Raw genomic sequence first — 21,800 nt, 5'->3', positions numbered from 1 at the left:
TGTTCATTTATTTAACAAGTACCTGTTTCATTCATGAAATTTTGTTTTCAGTTATAAGTACTGTATGTAAAAAGTGATGTTTAGTTGTAGATAATAATCTCTATAACATTAAATAAGTGGTAAGGTGAACATTTATCATAGTAAGTTCATAGTCGTATATTCTGTTGATTAAACATTAGTAGAAGCTTATTAAAGAAAATCAATTAAAACAGATATATCCAATTTAATTGCTTAAATATATAAAATAAAAATAAACATTCAATAAAACATCGTCTTGAGACGATCGTTAAAAAGCAATCCGAAGAAGAAAAAATATTAAATTTTGAGAATCTTCAGCAATACTTTCATCATATAAGAGACATTACAGTAAATATCTTCATCATTCATTGATATTTCTCCAAAATTCTAAGGTATTCTAAGCAAAAATACATCATACGTGCATAGATTTTTCTTTCTTGTCTTCATATCTAAAGCTACATTTAAGCACAGGGAAAGCAAAATTATTTTATATCCTGTAACTAAGATTGATTACAATTATTATTTTAACGAAGGAAAGACTTATGTATGTACTGTACAGTACAATACAGTACATACATTAGAGTTCATCTACATGTTAGCTTTCTCACATACGTATCATACAAAAATGGCTGTACAATTTTTATATCATTTAAATATATATAAGAATCATTAAAACAAATTAAATTTCAGTAAAACAATTCAGAAATTCTCCGAAAATTAAATTCTGTTATTAATTATTATCGAGTTTGTAACATTTATTATTAAACTTTAAACTATTTAATTTGCATTTTAAGAAAATTTTTTAAAGTAAATAACCATTTCTGATATTAAACTTAGCAGTTCACGAAATTTAGTATTTTGTACAGTACGTATTTTTACATCGTTTATACTCCATATTCTTTTCATTAAATGTATGTTATATTTGGAATTTTGTGAATCGTTCCTCATTTAAATCGTTTTATAATTTAATTTTCGGGTTATTTATCTATCATGTTTTCGTATTTTAATTGAAAATCAGAATGCTATATCGCAAAACATTAAATTTTTGAATGAAACAACTTTTAACTTTAAAAAAAAGTAGATTCCAAATTCAAATGTACCATATTTATACTATATAATAATTTGTTGTGTGAAATCTGTTAAGCAGAAACAATGTGTAAATGGATTTTCGGTAACATCCTTTCTAGTTTTTTCTCATTAGGGGAAATTGCATAATTGTTTCCATTTTAAAAGAACGTTTAAATGCTCTCCCTCGTCGTTCTAGCATATTGATATTTCATTTTACAAAATAAGACAAAATTGCATTTGTCTTGAATTTACGAATGCGATGAATCTCTGGCTAACGACTTTCTGCTCTTGTATTTATTAAATATTTTATAATAGACGAATTAGTTTTTAAAAATAAAAACAAATAAAAAAATGTATTGCAATATCGTTTTAATTTATCACAATATATTTTGAATAAGCAATAGATTGGTCTACTGCAACTACGTGGTTGTAGTAATGTAGTAAGATAAAATATGGGAATAGTTTTCTTTATTCTTAAAAGTTTCTTATTTATGAATCAGTACGTCAGTGCTTGTCGGAGATTTTTTTTTGTTCTTAAGAAGGACTCAACTCTTCTTTCCTCGGGGACAACTTAAGAAAGAATGGCACCTTTTATGTAAAAGAATATAAATTAATGCTTGGTATAGTATGTGTTTTACTCGGTTGTAACGCTTATACAAATGAGCATAAGAATATATAGTAATGATGATGATCCGAATGATTATCGTTATTGGTTTTTTAATTTTTTCAAAATATGGCATTATTAATGATACTACTATTTAATACGCTTAGTCTTTATCAGAACTATAAACGAAGAACACGCTTCACCGTCATTACGATATTACAAATGATAGCAACATTTTCATCATAGATAAATAAAAAAAATTGGAATATGTTCACTAATTTTCATCATTGACTCGTACTTCTTTTTAAAGAATCTCCTTCGATATCGCTCCCTACACTTTGAAAAACGTTTATTACACTATTATATATTTGATACAATATAGTTAAGACAGAAATATTGATTTCTTGAATTATTGAGAGATAAAATCAAGTTTTATTTGTGATTTTGTTTAATAGAAAAGAACTAAGAAATGCTTTTCGAAACTATTTTTATAAAAATGATTATGGAAAGAATTCTTAAACTTATTAGAATTGGTTTTAGAGAACAGAAGAGAAAAGCTATACGAAATATTTCATATTTATTTAGTTTTTCATTTTTCTTTGTGGACTTTTTAAATCATATCCATCGCGAGTTCGATCAGACCCACAATTGAGGCGGCCGGATAGTAAGGGACAATGCCCGAAAATCCCTGGGGTTGCTCATCCAGATTCGATCTCGGATCCCCCATAGTAGTAGTCTGACGCCTTGACCGCCTCGGCCGTTCGGACGTTTAACATTTGAAACATTAATACTAGATTTGATAAATATATTACATTTCTCGGAAGGAAATACATAAAGTTTATTGTGCAAAAGCGTAAAAATTATATTTATTTAGCGTAAAAACTTTTATCCAGTCTTATTTTTAAAATTTTAAGATATGAAATAATTATGATTATAAAAATTTTGAATATTGAATATGTATTTTAAATAACATTTTAATACTATATTAATTTAAAACCTAAGTACAGATAGCGTTGGAGAAATTCTAGTCGTACATGAAATTTTCTTTGATCTTTGTTGTAATTTGAAAAAGATGAATATATATTATATCTGATAACTATAATTTCATAGCTTTCGCTTCAGATATTTATCAAATAAATGCATAGCAGAGCCAATAATGATCTTTGTGCGTGAGAGGGCATAGCTTACACTTGTTAAAAATTCTGCTAATAACGCTGTGTTTCTGTAAACGAAAAACGTAAAACACGCGTTGTTTCTCAAAATAATAATTAACGCAAAAAACATGTATTGCATACCGGTACAGTACATCTATAAATTAATTTTCTTTGGACAATACTGGGAAAAAAATATTAAAGTCTCCGAAAAGATTTCATCGTTGAAATACTGATGATGATATCAACTTTTTAGACAGTCATTTCAATCCATTTTTATTAGTGTTGTAACGAATAGTATATTCGGCCTCAGGCCGAATACCGAATATTCGGCCAAGAGCGTGGCCGAATAGCGAATATTCGGCCAAACTATTCGGCTTGATTAACGCATGTACGAAAATTGGCGCGCAAGCCGCATTATGGCAAGGATCCTGCTCTCTATTGGCCCGCTGTCACTACGCTTCGCCAATCGCGTTAATTCTTGGCTGTTATAGCGGACAGACAACAGTGTCATGGAAGTATGTGAGAAATGATGATATCAAATGTGGATAACAATGAAATGACCTACACGTGTAAATAACGGAAAAAGAACAGAGAAGGACCGCGAAGTGAAAATGTGAAAATAAATATGAAATTGAGTTGATAACATAATCGAACGAGTCGAGGCAGATTATTGGCACAAAATTCGCGGCCGTCAATGCCAAACAATTGTTGTCATAGACTTCGGAAAGTTAAATGCTTGTAATGAAAGTCACTTAGCGTGCACGGGCGAAAGCCTGGGGTTGTTCGGGCTATCAAGCTGTCTCGAATCTGTGAAATCATAACTGTGACTTATATCGANAATTATAAAATTTATATCTTAATTATAATTATTCTTTATAACCGTACTCTTTTCAAACTTAAAATGTTTAACTTAAAGAGTTGAAACAAGAATTTGAAATGGAATAAGGATGAAAACAAGGATTTGAATTTCACAGTGAAGTAATCTAAATAATAAAAAAAAATTAATAGATTTAAATTTGTATTCAATCAATCAATTTTATTTAAGTTTTTTTCTGCATAAAAGTGAAAATTAATCTTAAATCCTTGAAAAAATGAATGACAAACCAGGAATTTCCTATTCTTAATTAAATTTTTAATCATTCTTACTTCATTTCCTTTTAATTTAATCAAGGAACACTTTAAAAAAGAAAGAATATATTTTATATATATTTAAAATTAAATTTTGCATTTAAGAAAAAGGAAATCTGTTTACATAAGTTGATCAGTTCATCCATAAGGTACTTTGGTAGGTAGTTGTAGGAATATGGTGCAGTAACGGTTTTACATGCAACTTCCAGACTGTCTGGCTTGTAGCCAATTTAATAAAACGTCCTTGCCCCTCATTGTATACGGAAGAAAACAATAATTCGTTTTGTAAAATATTTATACCTTAATGGATGTCTTTTTACATTATAAGTTCGGGTAAGCTGATGTACAGATATCAGTGAGTCGAAACATAAGTGTATGTACATAAAAGAATTTAGGATAGGAAATGTCCCTCGAGTATAAAGTTCCCCACAAGTTAGAATGATTATTAGTCATTCTTGAACGCCCGATAGATCACGGGAGTGTAAAATGTTCGTTGGTCCGTGGAAAAATAAGCAAAGCGGCGAATTACATTATCCTCTCGAGAATTACCGAATTTTTTTTGGACAGAAATTTCCAGATTTAAGTATAACTAAATTGTTAAGCTACCTTAAAGTTTATTACTTTTCTCATAATTTAAATTCTGTAAAGCCATAACCTTAATCTGATATGGATATTATCTGTTTAGTTCTGAAAACATAAAATTTTTATAATTTTCACTAAGCTTATCTTGTTTAAATATTTCTTAATAAACTAAGAAACTTGATTAAAAAATTAATCCATATCTTTCTTTGTTTTATGGTAATTATATCATTAATCCGTAATGGAAACTTCAAACGTTCGTTTCGAACGTTTACCTAAAGCCGAGAGAAGACTTTCAGTATCCAATATGGCGCTTGTACAGTAATTTCTCCTCATTTAACGAGCTGGCAGATTCATTACAATCGACTGTTCCCCGCTCGTACTAATAACATCCAATTTGTGTTCTGTAGGAACTCAAAACGAGATCGATGATCAGCTGCACTCGGAGATCGTGTGAAATAAGCAGAAGGTTAGTGCATGTTGCACGAACCGCATCCACTTTATTTAAATGTTGTTTAAGATTTCATCCAATCTGTTTTTAACCTCCTCATTTCTCATTTGAATACAAAAATTTGTTTACTATCATAAGCACTTGTTTCCTAGACGGAATTCCGTTCGCGATAATGCCCTTCAAAGGATGCTGGAATACTGGCAATACATTATCACTCCCCCTTCCCCTCTCGCACTCTGCAGTTTAAAATGACTTTCTACTGTAGAATTCGCAGAAAAGATCGCGCCGGGTTTAGCCATCCTCATTTGGAGTAGGAGGAAGAGGAGGAGATGAAAAAATTCCGTCTGTGACGTCACGATCAATGATTCACGTGACGAGGTCAATGTCCTTTCCTGTCGTCCGTCGAAAACTAACCAGAAAATTTATCCGCTTGTGTAATTTTATAAACTCTGTAAATTATGTTGCACGATGTGATTAATTACTTCACCCCAGCCTTATCTGAAAAATATGCAAATTAGATGACGTACCAATAGTAATCAGTGGCTCTGGTAGATAATTTAACGAACGTTTACATTTGAACATTTTTTTAAAATTAATAAACTCGAAAGTTTGAAATGTCTACTTTAAGCGCATGAGTCATGCTGGAATAATGGCACATCTGTACACTAAAGGAGTAAGCTGGAGTGTCGTTACATCCATATAGGATCGACGAGCGCGTTTGAACCGTTGCCTGGCAACCAACGAACTATGTATATAATATTCATCGTGTATTATTGTCTGAAACCAAGCGGAAAATAAAAATTTCATTCATAAACAAGTTTTAAATAAAAAGTAAAAAATTACTTTTTAATTTCTCACTCGATTGATGCTGATAAATTCACTATAGGTGAGCAGGTTATGAAGGAGATTAACAATTACTTGGCAGGTGGTCAAAGTGGAATAACTTCGCTAACAAAATTTAAATTAATTGCAATTTTAAAAGCGAAAACGGGGGATTTCGTAGATAGTCATCGATTTGTTTCGAGCTGCGTGAAGCGGTAGGTTAGATTTGTTTATGATGCCAATGATTGTTGTATTATCATTCTTTACTTTTTTAGGCGGAATGTGGTCTATTGTGCAAACTGGCAGTGTTAATAACCAAGGGGCGCCGAGTTCCAGGAGCAAACACGCCATGTGTAGCACACAGACTGGAATGATTTATCTTCTAGGAGGTAGAAGTGCCAATTTACCATTGAAGGATTTTTGGAGATTCGATCCTGGTAAATCTGGATTTTATTCTTTGATATATTTTAAATTTATAAATAATACAATAATAAAAATTCTCCTACAGTGCAGAGTTTATGGGAAGAATTGCGTTGCCGTGGAAACAGACCGCCTTGTCTGCAGGAACACACCATGGTGGGATGGAGGGTATGTATAAAGATGAGAGTTGAAAGAGTTGCAAATTATTAAACATTTAGCTTTTTTCAGCACTTCCTTTATGTTTTCGGAGGCGAAATTGGCTTTGCATCTACAGGCGAGACACCTTTGTGGATTTTAGATACTGGTAAATCTCTCGTAATTAATCTTATCATTATTTTTTTTTCCTTGAAGATAACTACTAAGGCCGTATTTTTAGGTGTTGGAACATGGAGAAAACACCATATTAGAGGATTAAGTGGGCAACAACCATCTGGCAGAAGAGGGCATACTTCTGTAGTTTATAATGGAGCTATGCACGTTTATGGAGGTTATCAAGATTTGAGAGGTTCCTCTTCTGAATTGTGGTCGTTTGATTTTGGTAAATAATTTCGTTTAGTTTCAGAATTGAATGTATGGAACTAATTTAATTTCCATACAGAACAAATATCATAAATCTGTGGTTTGTTTTATATACGAAAATCATAATTTATCGAATTTTAATTGTAATTTTAGTCTAGTTTCGTTAATAGCCGTTGTTTATTTTGGAATTCTGCGTGTAGAAAGGTTGTTAAGAATTATTTAATATATAAATAACGAAACTGAATGAGAAATAATTGTCTATTGGAATAATTCTTGGCTCGTAAATGTTCCCATTTCCGTCTAGAGAATATAAATGGCTGTTTATAGACACGTAATGCCTTTGCCGAATATAAGATGATGGGCATTATGCACGACTCTTCTTTTTTTCTACTTTATTTAATTCTGGCAAACATCAGAGTGAGAGTTTAAAATGGATTGTGACAACCGAAATGGGATTGGATGACTCATTATTTGCTCATCTACCATGGGTGACAAATCAAATAAAGTTTGCTACAGAATTTCTTACGTTGTTAACTATAAAAGTACAAACTGAAAACAGAAATAAAATATAAATTTCAAATAAATTTTCTTTAAAAGAAACATCATTCACGAGGATTGACTCTGCCGCATCCCGTGCTGAAACAGATGCAGCATTCTCTGCGCAATCTCTGTATCGATTAGTTTAGCGGTATCTTTAGTCGATTGAAGAGTTACATTCCTCGCACTTTCTTTCGCTTTAATCGATGCAGAAAGTTAGCGTGTGAATAAATGATTGATTGTGTTAATGCCGACAAGCATTTCAGTTTTTCGGCAACAAAGAATTTATCAATTTAAATCCGAAACATATCTATTTCGATATTAAATCAAATAGGAAATTTAATTTTTATAGATGTTCAGAGAAATATCGTTACCCCTCAATATGAAAACTAAATTTATTCCCTCTTGCATTTAATAATAGAGGCATTTCCTTAAAAGACGCCCAAGGGACATTTTACGAGCCACTCCCAGGAGTGTGTTAAGCTTAACGAAGTTACTTTCCTCCCTAACGATGGGCATTTCTGCTTCAAATTGTTTTCTAGTGACGGAACGTTGGCATCTGACATTGCTTCCCAGTCACGTGGATCAGCCACCTGCCAGGCATAACCATTCTTCGGTTGTCCACGATGCTGCCATGTGGGTTTATGGTGGGATGACCGACCTACAGGAAAGAAACGATTTCTGGAAATGGGATTTTGGTAGGTTTATTGTGCTTTTTAACAAAAGTTATACGTTTATTTCCCAGATAAAATTTTTGGGTTTCTTTAAGTATCGAAGCAATGGAGTCGTATTCGATCTCAGAAAGGCCCAGGAGAATTACACGGTCATTCCGCTGTAAAAGCAATGTCATGCATGTATATCTTTGGAGGAGAAAGAGCAGGTGTCCTGTTAAATGAATTGTGGAGGTACCACTTTGGTGAGCAAACACTTTCTAATTATGTATTAATACAAATATTGTCTACATATAGTAATATCATACTTTTATTTCAGCAACCGAGACATGGGAGCGCCTTCAGCCCGAAGGAGTTATACCAAATCCGAGATGTCGGCACGCGGCAGTGATAGAACCTACTCTCCATACTTGGGACGACAAGATCATTGCTTGGGAAAACAGCCCCCAGCAATCTAATACCACTCGTTCCAACCATTCCCATCATCGGCATTCTCACCCTGTGGGAACTTCAGATACGCCGCCTAAATCGGCGTCTATGTGTTTCACACAGAGCGAATCTGCTGAGAATGGACGGAAATATTTCAAATTCCGCGTGCATCCCGTTTCTCGTCTTTGTAGCAAGAGTACCAGTTCGGACGACGAAGACGAAGATTCCGAGTACGTAGCAGCTTATAATCACAACTCAGCCCAAGTTAACATTAGGTGAGCACTTTAAAATACTTAGAAATTCAGCCGTTACGATATTTAAAATAATTTCTTTTACAGTAAATCCCTCCGGGAGAAGATCACCAGCAGCAGGCTGGTGCGCAGTATCTCCAGCGGTAGCTACAGCATCCTCCATAACCCCCCCGTAGAAGGTCATGCGGATGAGTTGGAACGCCTCGTAGAGGAGACACCGCACCAGCAACATCGCACTATTCAGAAGTCGCACAGTTCCGATGCCGTTTTAGAATCCGATAGCGAAACGTCTACTCCCCAACATACGCGGCCTAAACTCGAACGTTTACCATCTCCCGGCACTAATCATCCTCGTTCCTTCCATCCTACCACCCCTACCGGTTCCATTAGAACTTCAGAATCTCAAAAGGAAAAATCATCAAACGGTGACTGGTGTTGTTGTTACCACGGTAGTAGCAACTCTTTGCGGATGATGGGCCACACTCATTGCGATGTGTGTCACAGAATGGTGCCACAGTCTGCAGGAAGCCGAGGAGGACGCCTCGCATATGACGGACCATTGACTACGGTCAAAGATGTCGAGGAAGAGACCAGCGAGGGGGGAGACGAAGCAGTACCCGTCCCAGTCACCACTCCAAAATCGATGGACGCAGTGCTGGTAGATTTGGACACCACTTATCCCATGGAGACCGAAAAGCCTCGCCAACATCCATCTTCTTACACTCTCTCGGATCTGGTGACTCCGAGCGTCGAAAGCTGTGGATTGTCTCATTCCGTATCCCACAGTTCTGGCTATCACAGCTTCACAGACGATGAAAGCGGCGATTGTCACCGTGAATTTGCGGGATGTTTAAACATTACAAGTCGCAGGCCTTCCACGCGCGGTCATAGGGACGGTTTGCCAGTAGAGCTGAAGACATTCAATAATTCTTCTGAACCACCGAGAGCTCGATCGTGGGATCGCAGTTCGCAGAGGAAGCATCAGATTCGTAACCATCCAATTACGCCCACTCCCACTTCCTCTAGCCTCCGTCTCGAACATCAGATGGCATCGGTGTCACCCGGACGCAGATGGCACCTGAGTCCTTCGAAACCAAGAATTCAACAACGTCACTGGCAACTTTGCTTATATGTATTCGGAGGAAGGGAGCAGGGTGCACCGGGAGTATATAGGCAACCCATTTCTGTCTGGAAACTGTACGTGTGACATTTTAGTCTATTTTGTAACGTGTTTTCTAATCTAGCCATGTCATAGAAAATATATATTTGCAGCCATTAGAAAAGACCATGTGAGAGGTGTAAGCTTCGAATCCATCTGTTCCGTCTTATATTTATTCATCGAGACTTTCTCTCTAAGAGATTAGTCGAAGGACATATCCAAAAAGTCCATTTTCTTATCTCATATTTTTCCGATGGATACATAAAATCGTCCGTCCCAGGATAGTCTAATTAAATGCTTTTATTGACACCTTTTGGGATGTAAAAAAAACGAGTTAGACAATCCTAGCATAAGAGTGGAAAACGGAAGAAAGAAAGAAAAAAAAATTCTCAGCCAGTCATTCCATTTCTAGTCAGATGTACAGACTTCTGTGTGTGAAAGTGTCGTTTATATCTGTTTATCTGTTAGTGAATTGTGACAGTTTTCTGTTTGCTTTGTTCATTTTTCTGTCGTTCTCTTACCATAATAATGCATCAGTATTATAAATTTAAATAATTGTACCATTTTGTATAAAAAAACAATATCAATAATAAAGCCTTTTTAGCAGCTGCTGCCTTTCATTGTTCTGAGATATTCGCAGGTGCAGTTAAATGGAATGAAACAATCTCCGAAAAGATACACCTGCTTTACGAATTTACAAGGTTGAATTATCAATGATCGGTTGAAAGTAGAATTTATTTTTATCTAGATGAATTATTTTTAAAGGATTTAATTAAAATTTTTATTTTTTAAATTTAATTACGCTAAGTTTCGTCACTTCCTGGTATGAGTAACCGGATATTTAAAGGAAGAACTAGGTTGATTCTTAGATTTTTATTTATTACAAGTGACCAAATATTCGCGATGTTTGCAATTTCATTTTTTATGTTGCTGGTGTTTTTAAAAACAGTAAATGCTCATGATAGTAAGTGTGATAAAATGTTGTTTTCTTTTTTATTTGTATTATTTACGAGCAATTTATTTTATAGCTAAACCTCATTTGTCGTGTTTTAACGTGGAGAAATGCAACAATTCTTGTTGTGACATTTTTCAAAGGATGCTTGACGAAGATTTCCAATTAATCTTGGATGTTAAAGGTAAACAAATTGAGATATTATCATTCGGACCAAAAGTATTTACGTTCTAACTTTTTAAAATAGGAAATAACGGTTTAAAGATTGAACTGAAAAATAAATCGAGTAATTGTTTGTTGAGAAACCAGATTAATTTAGTTAAATTTAGAGAGAGACTCGTCTGTTCCTTGTTTAAAAGTCTCATAGTGAAACGTAAGTTTGCTTTTCTTTTTTTCCTCAAAACAAAATTGTAGCAGTTAATAACTTTAACTTTTTTAAGTTTAGAGACCTCTTTAGCAAAAAATGATGAAAAAGTAGCAATTAGACCTCGAATTATCCTCTGGAATTTTTATTTAATGAAGTTATTTAAATCACTAAAACAAAATTCTGACCGCGATGAATTGCTAAATTTTATAGTTTTTGCGTTAAAGGGTGGTCTCCGAATTAAAAACGTTGCATTAATGATTCATTTCTTAAGTAACACATACACGTCTACAGATTGTTATAGAAATAATAATTATGCAACAAAGAATTTAAAAAATTATCGCAATAATATCAATTTTATATCTAAATATTTTATGTAATTTATTTGTATCAAAGATTTCGTGATGCTTACAATATGTTCATTTATTTAACAAGTACCTGTTTCATTCATGAAATTTTGTTTTCAGTTATCAGTACTGTATGTAAAAAGTGATGTTTAGTTGTAGATAATAATCTCTATAACATTAAATAAGTGGTAAGGTGAACATTTATCATAGTAAGTTCATAGTCGTATATTCTGTTGATTAAACATTAGTAGAAGCTTATTAAAGAAAATCAATTAAAACAGATATATCCAATTTAATTGCTTAAATATATAAAATAAAAATAAACATTCAATAAAACATCGTCTTGAGACGATCGTTAAAAAGCAATCCGAAGAAGAAAAAATATTAAATTTTGAGAATCTTCAGCAATACTTTCATCATATAAGAGACATTACAGTAAATATCTTCATCATTCATTGATATTTCTCCAAAATTCTAAGGTATTCTAAGCAAAAATACATCATACGTGCATAGATTTTTCTTTCTTGTCTTCATATCTAAAGCTACATTTAAGCACAGGGAAAGCAAAATTATTTTATATCCTGTAACTAAGATTGATTACAATTATTATTTTAACGAAGGAAAGACTTATGTATGTACTGTACAGTACAATACAGTACATACATTAGAGTTCATCTACATGTTAGCTTTCTCACATACGTATCATACAAAAATGGCTGTACAATTTTTATATCATTTAAATATATATAAGAATCATTAAAACAAATTAAATTTCAGTAAAACAATTCAGAAATTCTCCGAAAATTAAATTCTGTTATTAATTATTATCGAGTTTGTAACATTTATTATTAAACTTTAAACTATTTAATTTGCATTTTAAGAAAATTTTTTAAAGTAAATAACCATTTCTGATATTAAACTTAGCAGTTCACGAAATTTAGTATTTTGTACAGTACGTATTTTTACATCGTTTATACTCCATATTCTTTTCATTAAATGTATGTTATATTTGGAATTTTGTGAATCGTTCCTCATTTAAATCGTTTTATAATTTAATTTTCGGGTTATTTATCTATCATGTTTTCGTATTTTAATTGAAAATCAGAATGCTATATCGCAAAACATTAAATTTTTGAATGAAACAACTTTTAACTTTAAAAAAAAGTAGATTCCAAATTCAAATGTACCATATTTATACTATATAATAATTTGTTGTGTGAAATCTGTTAAGCAGAAACAATGTGTAAATGGATTTTCGGTAACATCCTTTCTAGTTTTTTCTCATTAGGGGAAATTGCATAATTGTTTCCATTTTAAAAGAACGTTTAAATGCTCTCCCTCGTCGTTCTAGCATATTGATATTTCATTTTACAAAATAAGACAAAATTGCATTTGTCTTGAATTTACGAATGCGATGAATCTCTGACTAACGACTTTCTGCTCTTGTATTTATTAAATATTTTATAATAGACGAATTAGTTTTTAATATTATAACGAATTAAAAAAATGTATTGCAATATCGTTTTAATTTATCACAATATATTTTGAATAAGCAATAGATTGGTCTACTGCAACTACGCGGTTGTAGTAATGTAGTAAGATAAAATATGTGAATAGTTTTCTTTATTCTTAAAAGTTTCTTATTTATGAATCAGTACGTCAGTGCTTGTCGGAGATTTTTTTTTGTTCTTAAGAAGGACTCAACTCTTCTTTCCTCGGGGACAACTTAAGAAAGAATGGCACCTTTTATGTAAAAGAATATAAATTAATGCTTGGTATAGTATGTGTTTTACTCGGTTGTAACGCTTATACAAATGAGCATAAGAATATATAGTAATGATGATGATCCGAATGATTATCGTTATTGGTTTTTTAATTTTTTCAAAATATGGCATTATTAATGATACTACTATTTAATACGCTTAGTCTTTATCAGAACTATAAACGAAGAACACGCTTCACCGTCATTACGATATTACAAATGATAGCAACATTTTCATCATAGATAAATAAAAAAAATTGGAATATGTTCACTAATTTTCATCATTGACTCGTACTTCTTTTTAAAGAATCTCCTTCGATATCGCTCCCTACACTTTGAAAAACGTTTATTACACTATTATATATTTGATACAATATAGTTAAGACAGAAATATTGATTTCTTGAATTATTGAGAGATAAAATCAAGTTTTATTTGTGATTTTGTTTAATAGAAAAGAACTAAGAAATGCTTTTCGAAACTATTTTTATAAAAATGATTATGGAAAGAATTCTTAAACTTATTAGAATTGGTTTTAGAGAACAGAAGAGAAAAGCTATACGAAATATTTCATATTTATTTAGTTTTTCATTTTTCTTTGTGGACTTTTTAAATCATATCCATCGCGAGTTCGATCAGACCCACAATTGAGGCGGCCGGATAGTAAGGGACAATGCCCGAAAATCCCTGGGGTTGCTCATCCAGATTCGATCTCGGATCCCCCATAGTAGTAGTCTGACGCCTTGACCGCCTCGGCCGTTCGGACGTTTAACATTTGAAACATTAATACTAGATTTGATAAATATATTACATTTCTCGGAAGGAAATACATAAAGTTTATTGTGCAAAAGCGTAAAAATTATATTTATTTAGCGTAAAAACTTTTATCCAGTCTTATTTTTAAAATTTTAAGATATGAAATAATTATGATTATAAAAATTTTGAATATTGAATATGTATTTTAAATAACATTTTAATACTATATTAATTTAAAACCTAAGTACAGATAGCGTTGGAGAAATTCTAGTCGTACATGAAATTTTCTTTGATCTTTGTTGTAATTTGAAAAAGATGAATATATATTATATCTGATAACTATAATTTCATAGCTTTCGCTTCAGATATTTATCAAATAAATGCATAGCAGAGCCAATAATGATCTTTGTGCGTGAGAGGGCATAGCTTACACTTGTTAAAAATTCTGCTAATAACGCTGTGTTTCTGTAAACGAAAAACGTAAAACACGCGTTGTTTCTCAAAATAATAATTAACGCAAAAAACATGTATTGCATACCGGTACAGTACATCTATAAATTAATTTTCTTTGGACAATACTGGGAAAAAAATATTAAAGTCTCCGAAAAGATTTCATCGTTGAAATACTGATGATGATATCAACTTTTTAGACAGTCATTTCAATCCATTTTTATTAGTGTTGTAACGAATAGTATATTCGGCCTCAGGCCGAATACCGAATATTCGGCCAAGAGCGTGGCCGAATAGCGAATATTCGGCCAAACTATTCGGCTTGATTAACGCATGTACGAAAATTGGCGCGCAAGCCGCATTATGGCAAGGATCCTGCTCTCTATTGGCCCGCTGTCACTACGCTTCGCCAATCGCGTTAATTCTTGGCTGTTATAGCGGACAGACAACAGTGTCATGGAAGTATGTGAGAAATGATGATATCAAATGTGGATAACAATGAAATGACCTACACGTGTAAATAACGGAAAAAGAACAGAGAAGGACCGCGAAGTGAAAATGTGAAAATAAATATGAAATTGAGTTGATAACATAATCGAACAAGTCGAGGCAGCTTATTGGCACGAAATTCGCGGCCGTCAATGCCAAACAATTGTTGTCATAGACTTCGGAAAGCTAAATGCTTGTAATGAAAGTCACTTAGCGTGCACGGGCGAAAGCCTGGGGCCGTTCGGGCTATCAAGCTGTCTCGAATCTGTGAAATCATAACTGTGACTTATATCGACGTCCTATCTGTCTCTTTTCTCCGTTATCACCAGGCTGAGTCACGTAATTGTAAAATGGGAACTCTATGACGGAAAAGGGACGAATGGAAAGTATCGTGAGCGCGTATTATGATGTATGCACAGGCATACATGGATTAGAGCGATAGAGGAAAGAGAAAGGGAAGAGCAAAGACGAGCGCTTAAAAAGAAGAATAGGCAGGATCAGACCCTCAGATATGCGAGGATTCTCCAATGATAGACGTGTACGTGTGCTGATGTTTGTAATTATAAATTGTGAATACATGTGACTAATATTATTTTCATTTTTATTTTGTGCATGTTACAAGTTATAAATACTATTTATAAATTAAAAACAAACAGCCCTAACTCGATAACATTAAATCTAAATACCAAAACGATTAATTTACTATGTTTTTGTTATTTATTACTCCTGTTTTTAGGTATTCGGTATTCGGCCGAATAGTAACCGAATATTCGTTACATCACTAATTTTTATTATACAGATATTAATCATATACTGATGTAGTAGTATAAATTATTGAGATTCGATTGAGAAATTGATTACTGTATACAGTAGACTTACCTTTGTTATTACTGTAGTTCTTTACAGTCTTTTATTAAAACCTTCAATTAATTATAATTTTTTTCTTTTTGTCCTATATTTTAATTAATCTTCTTAACTATTTTTAATTTGCTGTGAATTTTAAGGACTTATCAGGCCACACAGTTTTCAATTGGAAAGTTCACTCCAATTGTTAAATGGTGAATAATGCGAATTGTGAAGTTGCGAACGATTACACCGGCCGGGGTCTGTGCTGCGCATCTGGCAGCACAGTCTCCGACCGGCCTTACAACTAGCGAGTAAGTTCCAAGGGAAATTGGTCTCTATTTAGGTGTTAGACAAGTGAAGAAAACCCGGAAAACTTCATGCGGCCAGCCCGTTGACGAGACGCGAACTCTCAACCAACTATCAGTCTTTAGTGGTTTTATCCACTCAGTCACTGGTGGGCTATCTCTTCTTTGTAAGTATACAATATAAAGCTCATATCAAGTTATCAATAAGACGAGCGGCCGAGAGAGACGATGTGCCAAAAAGCTCGCTCTGGCCAGGATCGCGTAAAAGCAATGAACAGTGGCAAAGAAGTACGGATAATTCTTGAACCAAAGCTAAGTCGTTTTGAGTGAACATTTTTCGAACACTATTCAATGCAACTAACGTATGAAAGAACTAGACAACCGTCTAATGCCATTAACTAGATTGGAATTTTTATAATTGGCATTCGATTTAGCAGGAAATCTAAAAATCCCGCATCGATTTAATAAAGAGAAGAGAACGACAGGAAAAGATTGTTTTACAGCTTTAAAAAATATATTCAGATGATGATCTAAGATCTCCATAGTAACCAGCATTGCGCGAGCTGTTAGATTTAATAAGGCAAAAGTTGACAGTTTTTATGTCCATCTTAATCAACTGTTAGAAATATACGAATTTCCTAGCTGTCGAATTCACAATGCTGATAAAACGACGGTATCAAATGTACACAAAAATGATAGTCATTTCCATAAAAGGAATGAAGCAAGCCGGCAAATTAACTTCCGGAGAAAGAGGACGAATTATCACATTAATGTTTGCCACGAATGTTACTGGCCATTTTATACCTCCTCTTTGTCCATTTCCCCCCCCCCGTGGAAAGATGAAAAAGGTGGTCGTCAAAGGATGATTTGAGCTCCACGGGAGAGTATCGCAATGAAAGGCGATATATTTTTGCAGTGGTTGCACCATTTCGAACAGCGTGTGCATCCTACAAACGAAAATCCTGTCTTCTTAATCTAGGGCATAGCATGCCCTGGTTAAGATGACAGGAGTTCAATAGTAGAGTATGCTCGTATGAATCATATTCGTGTGTCGAGTACGCCGCCATACACTATACAGTACACAAACTGCAATCTCAATAGGACAATTTTGAAGCCATTTAAATCAGCATTTACTTCAGCAAGTGCAGTATGGGTGAGACGAAAGCTTGAAGCTAGGATTACTGATTATGACATCGCTACATTTGTAGATTTCTTTGCTAATGCAGCTTGGCTCGAAATAGCACAAAAAGGATTTAAGTGCACAGGAATTTATTCGTTTGATTGTGACATCTTCGGAGATTTAGACTTTTTGCCAGCTTTTATGACCGATATTAGCATAAACTAGTCTTGACAGAAAATAATGTCAATCGGCCATCCACCAGCCCTATAACACAGGCTATTTCTGAACCAGCATCTTTAACTAGCACAATTGATTAGTTGAAACAGTTGTCACCTCTTCCTAATGCGTCTAAAAAGCGTATTGTGAAGCTCACAGAAAACAGAAAAATAAGATTTTGACATCGTCTTCATATAAAAATACCACAGAAAAGAAAAAGAAAGCTTCAAAAGGTAAAAATCTAAAAACAAAACTAAATGCTCAGTTTTTCCACGAAGATCGCGATCAAGAACCAGAATGCATCATTTGCGGGGGGGGGGAATTTTGAAGAAGCGGGATTCAATGTCTTAAATGTAAAGGTGGGGCTCACGAAACGCGCGTCGACATTGATCCGTCAAATAATAATTATTGTGACGTTTGCGAGGCTAAAAACGTTTAGGCCGTTATTAAGCACGTCCGGGGCCACCGCCATTTTTTCCATTGCCAAAAATAGAAGCTAAAGTTTTTGCATAATTATTATTTAGATGATTAAAAGATGTTTCTGTTTTTTATTAATACGATTAAAGAAGTTCTAAAACTTAGTTTGAGTTTGAAAATAAACGTTTCAGTTTGTTATTTTATATCTTTTGTGTGTTTTATTTAAATGCCCGGGCCTATCCGCACTTCTAACGTTTCACAATTTACTGAATTTCCTAGAAAAATCTAAATCGAACCCTAGAGAAACATAAAGCGAGTCATTTGGGGTATATAATTTTAAAACTTATAGAATTTGTAAAATATTTAGATTAGAGTACTCAATTTCATAAGGTAATGAGAGCGTGCTCCAAACTTTAGTAAGAAATCTGTAGTTTTATATAAGAACGTCGGCCGTCGATAAATTATCATTTTCTTTTTATAAGAGATCGACTTAATATCCGAGCTGTAATTACACGATGGTCTAGCTAGGTGGTGGTGGACTAGTCCTCCTGCCATAGTCAAAATTCAGGCCGTATATTTTTATATAAACTAGCTGTACCCGGCCTCGCGTTGCTGTGGCTCAAAATGTATCTATTATAAATGTATAACACTCCGTGTGGAGGGGAATATCGAAAAAATCCCTTCTTAGTGTACATTCTCTCGACGTACCCTATTAAAACGCAATCAAAAACGCAAAAAACCGCATCTAAAATAGTATAAAAAGAAGCAGAGTTCTTCACGGTAACCCCTAATTTTGTCCCTCTCCCCGGCGGGGGGAATTTCGACATCTATATAATATAAAAACGCGCGTATTCGAATGCAACGTTGTGTCAAAATTTCAAAGCAATCGGTTAAGAACTTTCGGAGATTTAAGATTTTGAACAAACGAACATTTTTATTTATATAGATAATATAATCAAAAACGAAGCCAATGAATCTATATATATAATCGAGACGATCTATATATATAATCAGCGCAGAGCCCAAACGGTTAGGAGTTGGAAGCTGAAACAGTAGGGTACGTGACGTACACAGTTAGGGTACGTCACGAAAACGCACACTAAGAAGGATTTTTCGAAATGCTCCCCTGGGGAGAGAGGGACAGGATTAAGCTTAGCACTTCCATCAACAATAGAAGTGTTAAGTAACAATGGAAGTGTTAACAATGGAAGTGTCAACAATGGAAGTGTCAACAATGGACGTGTTACGTAACAATGGAATTGTTAAGAGAAAGCGACGTTTTAAGAGAAAGTGCAGTTGGTTTTCGTTTTTGCAGGAAATTGAAGATATTATTAGACCCATGTAAAAATTATCTAATTAGTCTGGAAACGGGGGATCCAATTTTTGCATTCTGTGAAAACGGGTAAGGTTGACTATAACGTAATAATCTTAATCTTCGCTATCGTTACTTTTGCCCGAGCAACGCCGGGCCCACCTGCTAGTATTTAATAAAAACTTTAAAATTTGTATCGCTTCATTAAAATTTGGATAGTCAGACACCAAACGAGACAGATGTTAATTAAACTAACAGAAGTTATTCCATTGATAACTACAGTATTTTATAATAATAACCGAGATTTCTTAAAGCTGCCTATAAAAGTCTTAAGAATATTTACAATCTCCCGTAATTCTATAGTAATTGTGTCGCTGTCATCTTTTACTTGTTCTGCATTGAGAATGCGAAGTTTATTTTAAATTTACGTTCTCACTTCTAAATGCGAATAAAAATAATTATTATAGAGAGCTAAAGACAACATTTGAAATAATGTACACACTCTTAAAATCCGGCAGTACAATATTAATTTAAAAATTTTTATGTTTTTAAACTTGTTTTTTTTTCACTTTTAATAAGTTAGAATTAAAATAGGCGTGCCTGTAAGTGTTGAAGATAGCAATCTTTGATCTTTCTAATTATAAGAAGTTTACCTAGGCAGCCCCAATGGCGGCACTTTCGGAATTTCGATACGTGTGTTTTGAAAGTTAATCTAGGTGTCCCTGTCTTTAGTTTAACGTCATTTCAGTACTAGAATATTTTCCAAACATTTTATAACTGTGTTAAGAGTAATTTAAATTTTTAGGTTCAAAAAGTTATGCATTGTGTGAATAATTTTTTTCCGAAGTTTATAATTCGTATTTTGTCGTTTATTGTTGTAATGGCGAAGCTTGGAAAGTATCAACAATTTTTTTTTTGGCAAAAGTGTGCTTCAAGGGATTTTTTTCATTTTATACTATCGAAATATTCGGAATTTAATTGTGATAAGGGAAATACATCAGTTGGTATGTTTGCCATAAAGTTTGGTACGCAACCTGCAGATGCAGTTTGTTCGAAATGTGAGGGTCGTCTTAAATTAAATTATCGAAAGGATCGTGATTCTGTTTCTTCTAGATGCCACAAATACAAGATGAACAGCTAGTCATTTGAAGTAATTTTTAAACGTAAATTTGGGAAAATTTCTTGGGGAACTACTTTTTCGTTTATTTGGTATCTAATTTGCATAGAATGCACGTTGAGCGTCAACCGTTTGGCTGTGGGCGTGAGTAGTCGAACAGCCGTTGAATGGGTGAATTTCACACGACACATTATGATTGTTTCATCGTCTAATTTTACCGGAACGAAAATTGGATGGACCTGGAAAGATTGTCGAAATCGACGAGATTGTTACGGACAAAATGAAAAAACTAGGAGAAAGGTTCGACCTGTTTGTTCGGCATACGAGTAAGTTTTATCCAGGAGCGAGACGTGTTTTAGTTTGGAAAGAGCCTGATATTGTACCTTCAGTCCTGAAAGTAAGTGCCAAATAAATCCGAAAATCGTAAGAGGAAGAATGTAGACGCGTGTGTTAAGAATGCGGAAAAAGTTTCTACGATGGAAAAGGACAAAGTTACGATAGAATCATCCGAACCGTGTTTTTACCGAATAAATCGGAGAAAAGGAATTAGAAATACGTCAATGGTGAGTAAAAGATTATTTTTTTAAATGCCGGTGTAGTAAGTAGCTGCGCCGGTCGCCATTGGGACTACCTAGGTAAACTTCCAACTATTGCTGTAATTAATTAATGGTGAAATTTGATTTGTAAAATAATTTTTGGACAAAAATGAGCTAACAATGATTAAGGCCGATAAAACAATTAAATTGTGAAATAGAATATAATAACCGTATTAATTACTTACATATAAGGACAGCTAATAAATACAGGAACCCCTTATCACATTACGAATGTCAGGAGCAAACCAAATGAGCGATATATTAGGTATCACGATATAACCGATGTATCAATTAACCTGTTTTGTATATTTTCGATCTCCGTGCTAACTTGTTTTTTAATACAATAGTAGTTTCGAGGTCAATGATTGGAATAAGATAATACACAATGTTTCGTGTTAGTGGAAATAATTCGAAACCTGTGTCATAAAAAAACATAGTTGTACGAAGTTCAAATTCGATCCAAACGGCGAGGGAAGATGGGAATTTCGGGGGATAGTTTCGTTGTGACAGCCTTCACACACACAAACTTGGTTACAAACGGTGATTATAAATCTGATTCCGAGAAAGGAACCGTGTTTCCGCTGGATTATTACGTAGCCCGAAGAAAAATCTATGATAGTCGGTTGCCTTTGGAGTTGAGTCTGCAGTACGCGACGTGTCAACGCCCTGTTCGACTTGAAAATGTACCTGTAGTTTTTATACATACTGTAAGCAGTACAGGATCAATACTTTCAAATCAATTAATCGTATCCACTAGCACTATTAACTACCAAGACTCTTACGTGTAAAATTTTTGAGCATTACAATAGTCTAAGATGATTATACAATCATTCGTGATTTTTTATTTACATGTTTAATATATTTATCCATAAATTATTCATGTTTACACGGTTTATATTCATATTCTGAAGATATTATTTTTTGTTTAAATACATTTTTCCCC

The 21,800-nt window shown here is 33.7% G+C and overlaps 1 protein-coding gene across 4 annotated transcripts in view; it reads left to right on the top strand.

Moving 5' to 3' along the window:
- The window catches only part of LOC111621353, a 60,990-nt gene that overhangs the window by 22,693 nt on the left and 16,497 nt on the right, over nucleotides 1-21,800 (top strand). For 2 of the 4 annotated variants that reach the window (XM_023363464.1, XM_023363457.1), the window contains exons 1-10: nucleotides 4,718-6,261; nucleotides 6,333-6,412; nucleotides 6,473-6,548; nucleotides 6,621-6,782; nucleotides 7,843-7,998; nucleotides 8,070-8,216; nucleotides 8,291-8,675; nucleotides 8,739-10,774; nucleotides 10,839-10,946; nucleotides 11,010-11,135. In XM_023363464.1, the coding sequence (XP_023219232.1) occupies nucleotides 6,057-6,261; nucleotides 6,333-6,412; nucleotides 6,473-6,548; nucleotides 6,621-6,782; nucleotides 7,843-7,998; nucleotides 8,070-8,216; nucleotides 8,291-8,675; nucleotides 8,739-9,858 (2,331 nt within the window). In that variant the 5' untranslated portion in view covers nucleotides 4,718-6,056 and the 3' untranslated portion in view covers nucleotides 9,859-10,774; nucleotides 10,839-10,946; nucleotides 11,010-11,135. Of the gene's footprint in view, nucleotides 1-4,715; nucleotides 6,262-6,332; nucleotides 6,413-6,472; nucleotides 6,549-6,620; nucleotides 6,783-7,842; nucleotides 7,999-8,069; nucleotides 8,217-8,290; nucleotides 8,676-8,738; nucleotides 10,775-10,838; nucleotides 10,947-11,009; nucleotides 11,136-21,800 lie in introns of those variants that run through there. The other 2 variants (XM_023363473.1, XM_023363490.1) reach the window with 2 other exon arrangements.

The sequence above is a fragment of the Centruroides sculpturatus genome, unplaced genomic scaffold (assembly GCF_000671375.1).
Source record: "Centruroides sculpturatus isolate CEXI.00-Female unplaced genomic scaffold, Cexi_2.0 scaffold45, whole genome shotgun sequence".
In the NCBI taxonomy this organism is placed as follows: domain Eukaryota; kingdom Metazoa; phylum Arthropoda; class Arachnida; order Scorpiones; family Buthidae; genus Centruroides; species Centruroides sculpturatus.
Note: the sequence above shows the minus strand (reverse complement) of the source record. Positions and strands in the feature narration are given on the sequence as shown.